The sequence below is a fragment of the Betta splendens genome, chromosome 7 (assembly GCF_900634795.4).
Source record: "Betta splendens chromosome 7, fBetSpl5.4, whole genome shotgun sequence".
NCBI classification, from domain to species: domain Eukaryota; kingdom Metazoa; phylum Chordata; class Actinopteri; order Anabantiformes; family Osphronemidae; genus Betta; species Betta splendens.
Window position 1 is genome coordinate 15,963,143 of NC_040887.2, and position 10,515 is coordinate 15,973,657.

The window sequence follows — 10,515 nt, forward strand, 5'->3', positions numbered from 1 at the left end:
TGAGTGCTGTGTGTGTGTGTGTGTGTGTGTGTGTGTGTGTGTGTGTGTGTGTGTGTGTGTGTGTGTGTGTGTGTGTGCGCGCTGTTGGTTCGTGCTGTATTTTGCATTTTTAGAGTAGACGTTGATCTTGTGTGTGACATGGGTTGTGTTTCTGCAGACTGGTCCGTGAGGTGACTGGGGTCAACGTTAACATGCGCGTCGGCATCCACAGTGGGCGTGTGCACTGCGGAGTGCTGGGTCTCAGGAAGTGGCAGTTTGACGTGTGGTCAAATGATGTCACGCTGGCCAATCACATGGAAGCAGGAGGCAAAGCAGGGTGAGAGCAGTGTGTTCAATAACATTAGCAATACAATTACTGATCAGCAATCATTATTTTTCATTTGTGTTATTAATTGTTTTTTATTTAAACATTTTACATTGTGAAGTCAGTATCAGATCATTTGGTCTCTGTAGGCGGATCCACATCACAAAGGCTACTTTGCAGTATCTTAATGGAGACTATGAGGTGGAGCCAGGATTCGGAGGCGAGAGGAATGCATATCTGAAGGAGAACAGTATTGAGACCTTCCTGGTCCTCGGCTGCAGCCAGAAACGGGTCAGGGCACAAAAACAAGCCTCTGCCAGATGTTTCTGTTCACTGTGTGCTGCGTTGTAGGAGGACAGCTGGTCAAACCTTCATGTTGTTCCCTCTGAGCAGAAGGAGGAGAAGGCGATGATGGCTAAGATGCACCGGACACGAGCCAACTCTAATGAGGGGCTGATGCCATGCTGGGTGCCCGACAGAACTTTCTCCAGGACAAAGGACTCTAAAGTCTTCAGGCAAATGGTGAGACATCAGCTCACTCCTGCATTGGGACAGAAGCAGCAGCTGCTTTTCAGAGTAATCTTTCTGTGTTCGGTTTCTTTTACAGGGAATTGATGAGACCTCCAGTAAAGATAGGTGAGTAGTGACTGCCAACACGCACCGAAAGCAGGCACTCCACTGTACATCGCCTCCTCCTCGCCTCATTTCGCTTCTTCTGTCTGCAGCCGTGGTGTTCAGGAGGCCATGAATCCTGAGGATGAGGTGGACGAATTTCTGGGACGAGCAATTGACGCCCGCAGCATTGATCAGCTGAGAAAAGACCATGTTAAAAAGTTCCTACTCACCTTTCAGACGTCCAGTCTGGAGAAAAAGGTCCAGACTGACTATCACTTCAACTTAAACCTGATCCGGCTTCTGCTTTTACAGCTGACCCAATCCTTTTTTTCGCTTTGTAGTATTCTAAGAAGGTGGACGACCGTTTTGGAGGCTACGTTGCCTGTACTCTGCTGGTGTTCTGCTTCATATCCTTCATACAGATTGTTATTTTTCCACAGTGAGTACATATTTTGGCTTTGCTCCAGTTTACATTTACTTTTACTGAATCTGCAACGTGTGAGATCTGAAAGTGCCGTTTACACATAGTGGTACGTCCTAAAAATGAACTGAATGAAATAACGCTTTTAGTCCTTGTTTACAAAATTTATCAGCTTGTTAGTAGTTTTATTCTGACTTTGAGAAAATCTTCAAAAATGACTGCTTTTCTGCTTATAGCCTTCATGCTGGGGAAATCAAGCAGGTGTTCAGACTATTTTAACATCAGTCTTTTCAATGTCCCATGACTGATGCTAGTCATTATTAAATGAATTATAATAGCATACTATAAGCCAATAAAAAATAGAGACTTATTATTAGGTTATTTCACCCAGCTTTTTCTATTAAGGTTATGTCACAGTTTAAGCATTTCATTTGTTTGAGCATTTGTCAGCTGTACAGGTTATTTGTGACAGGGCACCAGAAGTTTACATCTCACTGTCTCACTTTCTGTACTTTCTTTGCAGCACTCCAGTTATGCTGGGAATCTACATTAGTATATTTATCATACTTGCCAACATACTGTTCATCTGTGCCATATACTCTTGCATCAAGGTAGGGGAGCTTATCAAGACATCTTATCACTGTTTTTGTGCAGCCTGTGCTGGCATTATTTAGCATTAATATTGTTTATCTCTGCTGTTCTCCCCACAGCTCTTTCCGGCTGCGATGCAGACAGTTTCGAAGAAGATTGTCCAGTCTCGCACCAACAGTACCCTGGTTGGAGTATTTACCATTATCCTTGTCTTCATCTCTGCCTTTGTTAATATGGTATGATTAACACAGGATGCATGTCACACCCAGCTGTCTACGCTTTAAAGCACAGCACCAAAGTTTTCATATTGCAGTTTAAATATAAACAGTAGCTTGAACAATGTGAAAACAACAATTTCAACATGTGGTCAATCATGAGCTAGAGTGTGATAACACATGACATGTGTGATGAAATCAACATAAATGCAATTTAAATACAATAACTGTTGTATTCTCTTTAATTGGCTATGTGTGTGTGTTTGGGTTTGGTTTCCCCATAGTTTGCCTGTGACACTACAAGTTTGGCAGCATGTGTTGCAGAGAAGCTGAACACCTCTGCAGCCCTGGTGACGCCCTGTCTGATCCGCAGCTTGAATGTGTCTGTTGAGGGGGGGCTAGAGATTTGTCCCAGCCAGGTCCCCTCGTGCCCCTTTCCTGAGGTGAGTCCACTGCATGCCACCATTTCACCATTTGCGTTTCCTGTGGATAAATGATGGGAGCATTCAAAAGTGTCAATTTGTATTTTTGTTCTGAGATTCATTGTTACTTTTCGTGATGTGTCGGTCTCCTGTCTGTCTGTGCCAGTATTTCAGCTATAGTGTGCTACTGACGCTGCTGGCCTGCTCAGTGTTCCTGCAGATCAGCAGCATAGGGAAGCTGGCCCTCATGCTGCTCATCCAGCTCACCTTCCTGCTGCTGGTGGAGTGGCCACAAGTAGCACTATTTGACAACGCTGACCTCTTTGTCACCTCCAATGCCATGTAAGTGCTACAGTATTTCCTTAGTCTCAAGCATTAGCTTGAGGAAGTGCTATTCTCTTGTTGTATGTATAGACTGTTCAACAGTCTGGCATCAATTGTTTTGTAAATCAGGTGTAACTTAAATGGCTTTACGTACCTCTGATTTCAATTTAAAAAAAGAAGTTCAATATTAGTATAATTTTTACATTCAGTGTGATCTTCATTTATGTTTGCATAGTGCATACAATGGGAACCTAATACAGTATTTGTCTTTTTTAGTGATTTAAATAAAACTAGTGCTCAATGGTAAGACTTCATATTACTTCTTATATTCAAAGGAAGGCAACGTATATACACAATATTACAATACAATATTATTTACTGAATTTGTTTCATTTAGGTCCAGTTTCAATGAAACTACAAACCAGTGGTAAGACTATATATATACACTGTATACACAGTATACACATCTGTAATCCACCACTTTCACTACTGTTGTGAGTTCATAGAATATAGCCTATGTATCTACTTGCAGCCCATTTGTTGTGACCAAAGTATCCCTGAGGGTCATGACTCCAGTGATCCTTACAGTGTTTGTCCTGGCACTCTACCTGCACTCGCAGCAGGTTGAATCTACAGCACGCCTTGACTTCCTGTGGAAACTACAGGTATCCATAACATCCACCAGAGGACATCAGTCACCACATCACTAACCCTGACACAGTTGTCTCACACATATGGTTTAATAATGTATTTTATTATAATAGAATATTTGCAGTTTTGTGTACATTCATTACTGCCACAAATAAAGTCACAGCAGTCATAAAACTGAATATATGTAATATTCATTCCTAGGCCACAGAGGAGAAAGAAGAGATGGAGGAGCTGCAAGCCTATAATCGTCGCCTACTCCATAATATTCTGCCTAAAGACGTAGCTGCTCACTTCTTGGCACGTGAGCGGCGTAATGACGAGCTGTACTACCAGTCCTGTGAGTGTGTGGCTGTCATGTTCGCCTCCATCAGCAATTTCTCTGAGTTCTATGTAGAGCTTGAGGCAAACAATGAGGGGGTAGAGTGTCTCCGACTTCTCAACGAGATCATTGCTGACTTTGATGAGGTACGTTGTCTTCAATTGACTTTTGCTTTTTTGAAATATTAAAACAGTGTGAGAATGTGTAAAGTGCACATACATAATCGCTGTGTTTTTATGCGTCAGATCATCAGTGAAGAAAAGTACAGGCAGCTAGAGAAGATCAAGACCATTGGTTCCACTTACATGGCGGCCTCAGGTCTTAATGACTCCACCTATGATAAAGAGGGCCGTACCCATATTACTGCACTGGCCGACTACGCCATGAGACTGAGGGAGCAGATGAAATACATCAATGAGCATTCCTTTAACAACTTCCAGATGAAGATAGGTAAGCAAAGGTTTTCACTGTGACTTTGTGTGAAATCTGAAACAATACTGTGTATAACTTTATTGATTCAGAGATAATTTTTGACTTTAATTCCCAGGTCTTAACATTGGACCAGTAGTAGCAGGGGTTATCGGGGCACGGAAGCCTCAATATGACATTTGGGGAAACACAGTCAACGTGGCCAGTCGTATGGACAGCACAGGGATTCCTGACCGCATACAGGTAAAAGAAAGTTGATTTTTGAAACTGTTAAATGTATTTAGCACACCATGGATAGATCCAGTCTGATTTCTGTTCTGCTCACAGGTGACCACAGACCTCTACCAGGTGCTTTCAAGCAAAGGCTATGTGCTTGAGTGTCGTGGGGTTGTTAAGGTCAAGGGTAAAGGGGAAATGACTACCTACTTCCTGAACGATGGACCACCCAACAGTTAGCAGCCATGGCAACAACAGCTGCCGGGTGAGCCCTGATGTGTGGCTGCTGAGCAAGGACTCCCAATGTGAGCAAAAGGCTGGAAACTAGACACGTCATCACTTGGATCACAAGCAAAGAGGAAAGAAGTTTTAAGACTTCTTAAAGTGTTCTTGATAAGAGGCAAACATTCTTGTTTGACTGCCATTTTGGCCCATATACGCTAAAGGACAAGTGTTTTTCTCATGTCTAGCCTCTCTCTCAGGCTTCTTGAAAGATGCAAAGTCTGTTTATTTAAACAACGCCTTTTAGCCTGTGTCAAAAGAAGATTACGCTGTACATAAGGCTACTTTTTGTTTTATTTTGTGAAGCTTTTTATTGGTCATTTTTATTTCACCTGAATCATGAACAGGTACTCATATTTAGTTATGGATTAATAAATTATTTCAGTCTTGATGTTTTGAGCAAGAGGTCCTTTATGAAAAAGTGTGAATACATACGTGCACAAATATCCAGTTTATTACACGTTTATGAGTGTGTATGTACATGCATATTTGTGTCTGTATGAATATATGTATAAACTGAGAAGGAATATATTGACCAAAGACTAAGGTATTTACTAAAAATATGGCAAGACATGCTTGATATGTTCTCGCTAAAGTGAGCAATGATCACCACCTCTGTTTTTTAGGCAGGAGGCCTGAGATTTTGTCTTTTTTTCCTGACCGCTAGCAGCTAAAGCTGCTAGGTTATTTTCATAAAATATGTACAATTTATTTATTTTGTTTGTCTTTCAGGAAACAAAGAGATAACATTAACTCTTAATTATAATATTGCCCTCGGCCTCTAGTAAAAAACTGCTAAAGACAACAAACAATGTTGACAACAGTCAATTCTGAAGTCTGTATTTTTACAGTACGGAATCTCCACTCTGAGGAGTAGCAGTAGCCCCAGCGAGGATTTTGATTCTCTCCACCCTCATTTCATGTCAGATTGGTTCCTAAGAGCTTGAGCTGCCAGTGTACAGCTGGTGTCAGGGGTAACAGTATGTTGTTTTCAAATGCTCCTTCCCTTTCAGATATTATTTTTCTGTGCAAGTGGAAATAAAGGAATTTTGATGAAAGAGTAGTTCCAGGGCAGTATCAGAATTCCCTGCATTGGTGCCACACGGCCTGATTCTTCTATGAAGAAGAAATACATGAAGATGAAAAAAGATCTATAATGATTTTGACTGAATACTGTGCTTTCTAATCCTGAAGGGGCATAACTGTTTTCACTGTGAGGTTTTTAAGATTCAACAAAAATTCTTTCTTGCCAAACATAATCGCTTTGAAGCATGTCTGATTGTGATTGTTTTTCATTTTTGTTTGGTTTAATGTAGAGTATTTTGTATCACTTCTGTATCCATAATTTGTATATTCCTAATGTTATTATTATGATGATGATTCTGATTAATTATTATGCTTATTATAATGATTCCATTCCAACAATGAGGATCAAAGACCAGCACGCTTTCCTGTAAGATGCCAGCTGTAAAGCTCAAGCTCACTGGTACAAACTGATCAAATGCAGCCAATAAATTCTGCAGTTCAGTCCTAATGTACAATATAGGTATTCATATGGTGACAGGTTTTATCATGTAACTAATAACCATTTGCTGCTTTTGCATCGAAACCCCAGTGGTGTATGGTAGCAAAGCAGTAAATAATATTCAGACAGTTCATTGTATTTACTTATTTACACCACTGCTGCAGTATTTTCTCTCAGCCAATCTTCAGTGTGACCCCCACACGTTACATGCCGAAATTAACAAATTACAGTACATCCTTGGTTTAACGTTGTCAAGGGGATAGGCAAAAAATGTGTGTAAATCTATTTGTTTCTACATGTATTATTTCTCCCTGTGTGTCTCAGCAAAAAGTAAAACATACTAATAGCTGAGTTGAATTGCCATTATCCTAATATTAGAATAACACCAAACAGGAACTGTGCCTGCTTGCCCTGTCTGGAGAAAGGAAAAAGGCTTGCTGAGAATAATTATCAGTAAACATTGTCACAACAATGATCTACATTTCAATTTAGAAGGTGAGGGAATTGGCGGACTTGACTTACCGTGACTCTCCTGACACATTCAGCATTGTCAAGCAACAGTTGATCATGTTTGTACCAAAGGGAGCTCACGCTGCCTTGTGCTATTGGTCTGTCCTGTGCAATGATATATGGCCTTGTGCATGGTGGTAGCACCAGATCAGCAATCAAAAGGGAGATCACCAACTATATAACATGAACTGTGACCAATGACGAATGATTACTATAAGCAAAGAATTTATAGAATGGACATGAGTTTATAAAAATGTGCATTGTATGTATTCTATTTCTATTGGCTGTCTATAGACTTGTGTTGATCGTTAGCTCTTGGGATGTTTTGGGGGAACAGGAGAGGGGAGGAACATTGTCCCCATACTACTGAAACAGTGTTTTGCTCAGGCCTGATGAATCCTTTCGTATTTGTTTTTGTTTTATTTGTATTTTCCCTTAGTTGGATGAGTTGAACAGAGAGTGATTTGCAAAGATGAAGGACATGAAGAGTTGAGGACTATGACAAAGAGAAAAATAACATTTCCCCTTGAAGAAAAAAATTAAAAAAATCAATGGCTGTTTTGCGTCCTCATGTTGTATGGACTGTATGTTTATAAGAGGCCCATCATAAATCATGTAATAACACAATAGTTGTATTTGGCAGGATCACACTTAATAACCCAGCAAGCTTGTTCTAGATTTCTAAACATTTTTAATACCTTATTACAAGGTAGCATCATAACAAATTGCATTAGCCGACACAGAGATACACAAAAAGATACCGGCAAACAATAAGCTACTACAATTAGGAAACAGTTCCCCCTACGTCTAGAGGGCAGTGCAATCCCACCATGTACTGACCAGTTCAGCACCATGTGACAGGTGGCATGATTAGGTCCTCTTATCTTATGATGTAATGCAGATTAACTTTTTATTTACAAATGTGGTCATTTCTGTTAAAGCATTTTTTTAGCATTTCAGTTTTTAGTGCTTCTAACAGGCAGGCCTATATTTTTAAACTAACACAACATTGAATTTAAAAAAAATTAACTAAATACTTTTATTGAATTAAAAAAACCCTCAGCAATCAAGTGGTGTGACAAAACTAATGGTTGTCTGTCTATATTTGCCCTGCGATGGACCTGTCCAGGACGTACCCGCCTCTCGCTCAGCAGAAGATGGATGGTAAAACTCTGATAGACCTGGCAGAGTGTAGCATCGATGTTGGAGCTACCTGCATGTACTCAGGAGTGCTCGCAAATATGTTTAGAGTAAACAAGACTGCACCTCTTGCTTCATTCATTTGACTCAGATTAATAAGTGATCTTCATGAAGTGCACAGCGGCGAGTGCAAACCCTGCAGCAACTTTGCAGTAACAAACGGGTGTTGGCCTACTGGGCTTATCACTAAAAATCAGATTCTTCTTAGAGACCTGGTGACACAGACACAGCAAAAAGCTATCAAATACATAAATACATAAAGAGCAGGATTGAGACTCCCTCTTTGTTTTACACTGTCTAAGTAATCACACTCACTGAGATCTCCAGCAGGAATTCCTCCCCTGCTCAGTGCTCCGCTCTGTCTTTATCTTAGTGGCATCAGACAAAAAGCTGGATGTGTTCAGCTTCAACAAAGATAAAAAATAAAGAGCAAAGATACCATTGTTAAAAAAAAACTAAGTAAATACAAATCACAATTCAAGTGTGAATGACTTGCACATGAGACGTGTAAAGTGACTACAGTATGTGGGTACAGGTGTTGCTTAAAGTGTGAGAACATGTATTGGGTGAAACCACTACTAAGTAAATCATGCCTGCTGTCCTGATCTGTGAGAAGACGAGGGCATCAGAGAAGCTTGCAGAAATGATATTAAGTGTAAAAAAATGAGAATGAAAGCATGCAAAGTATTTCAGGCTGAGTGGCTGATGTTGTGAACTCGTTCCTCAGATAACAGTCCTCGAGTCTGCGTGTACTGAACCTGAGCAACAACAATTTACAGAAATCAGGAGTAAAGCTTTTCTGCTGCTTGACTGAGCCCAAATATTGATATAAGATCTTGAAAAGTTACTGCTTCCTGCAGACCGAACTGTTCTGTTTAGCACTTTTGAACCTCACACTTCAATCTTCAGCAACAGCACAACTAGACTTGTCTTCTTTCTTTGTTATCACAAAGAAGAAAAAAGCAGAATAAAAAAGGAGAGATTTGTTTGCATTTGAATGACAAGTCAAAAAGGTCAAGAAACCCTGTGCCTCACTATTTTAGTAGGAAGCTACAGATATAAAATGCAACTGTGTAATATTCTTCCCATCAGGGGTCACCACAGCGAATCATCCTTTTCCACCTCACTCTATCCTGAGCATCTTCTGCGGTCACACCAGCCTACCCTCCTCTGTCACATCCATGTATCTCATTATTGGTCATCCTCTTGCCCTCTGGTCTGGTAGCTCAGTCTCCAACATCTTTATACCAATATATTCACTTTCCCTCCTCTGCACATGTCCAAACCATCTCAATCTGGCCTCTCTGACTTTGTCACTAACACAGCCAGTGAGCCGTCCCTGTGATGTGCTCGTTCCTCATTCTGTTCAACCTCGTCACTTCTAAGGAGAACCTCAACATCTCTGCTACGTCCATCTCAGCTTCTTGTCTCTTCCAGTGCCTTGTCTATATTACTGATAGTATTTTGAGTTGATCTCCTACCATGTTGTGTATGCAGGCAAACCCTTCAAGGACCCCTGGTTTCTTTTGAATTTGTTCAAACTACTTATTTTGTCATTTGAAAAATGAAGTAACCACAGCAGCAGTGCTTGAGCAATTCGTTCCGGTTTGACACATATTTCTACACTGATTCCAATTCTGCAACCATTAGTGTAACAACACTTCCTTGTTGTACAAGGAAATACAGTAAAAAGTTAAGCTCCTCATTCTCAGTCACTTTATCTCTAGTTTTGTTTCTACAAGTAAAAAAGTGAAAGTCACAATAATTCCATATTTATTACTGATTTTTCTTGTTCAACAACTGTAAAGTTGCTGTAAAACATTGTTATTTTTTGTTTAAAAGCATTTAAAAGCTTTTTGAACATATTTCAATTTTTTTTCTTGTTCACCTATACTCATTAAAAGGTGCAAAGTGAAAACTGACTGTGGATGTGTGAGTGCATGGAGGAACACGTACATATAAACAGTGATACTGTATTCATTTAACTGCAGAGAGAAGTAGCATAGTCACAAAGCAAGTAGTGAATATTACTCTGGGGTGTCATGGTTACAATAGTATAAGTTGGTCGTAAGATAAATACCATGTAACCAAACCCTAATACCCATAAGAATACTACACAATACTACAAACATACCTTTCAAGCTGCGATGGGTTAGACTGGGTGTGTTGGGGCAGTGGTGGATCAAGAGTTCACCTGGCAACCAAAGAAGGCATGAAAGGGATGCAAACCTTCCTGTTAGTGAATTAAGACGCCGAGTTATATTTTTAAAGAAAGTCGTGCTAATGAAGTACAATGAAATACATACAGTATGCACATACAATACAAAATATGTGTAGAAAAAATATTAGGTACCGTCTCTAACTGAGATAAGTAGACAACGAAAATCACCAGTTTGTTTATAACCAGTGAAACCTTAAGGCGCGCCTCTAAAACACTAACGTCCTTTATGTAACGATTGAATGGGGGATTAGACTTATCGGGTGAGACAGT

At 40.1% G+C, this 10,515-nt stretch overlaps 1 protein-coding gene and 1 long non-coding RNA gene across 2 annotated transcripts in view; one reads left to right on the plus strand and one right to left on the minus strand.

The window, feature by feature from the left end:
- adcy6a (adenylate cyclase 6a) overlaps positions 1-7,381 on the plus strand; it is a 25,276-nt gene extending 17,895 nt beyond the window's left edge. Inside the window, exons 8-24 of the mRNA XM_029155126.3 lie at positions 158-316; positions 454-595; positions 698-826; positions 912-940; positions 1,030-1,177; positions 1,261-1,358; positions 1,864-1,951; positions 2,051-2,167; positions 2,431-2,589; positions 2,735-2,910; positions 3,169-3,195; positions 3,290-3,319; positions 3,425-3,557; positions 3,745-4,008; positions 4,108-4,312; positions 4,410-4,534; positions 4,619-7,381. Of these exons, the coding sequence (XP_029010959.1) occupies positions 158-316; positions 454-595; positions 698-826; positions 912-940; positions 1,030-1,177; positions 1,261-1,358; positions 1,864-1,951; positions 2,051-2,167; positions 2,431-2,589; positions 2,735-2,910; positions 3,169-3,195; positions 3,290-3,319; positions 3,425-3,557; positions 3,745-4,008; positions 4,108-4,312; positions 4,410-4,534; positions 4,619-4,747 (2,158 nt within the window). The 3' untranslated portion in view covers positions 4,748-7,381. The remainder of the gene's footprint in view (positions 1-157; positions 317-453; positions 596-697; positions 827-911; positions 941-1,029; positions 1,178-1,260; positions 1,359-1,863; positions 1,952-2,050; positions 2,168-2,430; positions 2,590-2,734; positions 2,911-3,168; positions 3,196-3,289; positions 3,320-3,424; positions 3,558-3,744; positions 4,009-4,107; positions 4,313-4,409; positions 4,535-4,618) is intronic.
- Positions 2,491-10,504, minus strand: LOC114858210 (uncharacterized). Its single transcript, XR_003786337.3, has 3 exons — positions 10,378-10,504; positions 10,159-10,257; positions 2,491-2,629 (listed from the first exon to the last, which is right to left on the minus strand). It is a non-coding gene; the product is annotated as an uncharacterized LOC114858210 (long non-coding RNA).
- Between the last annotated feature and the right edge of the window lie 11 nt (positions 10,505-10,515).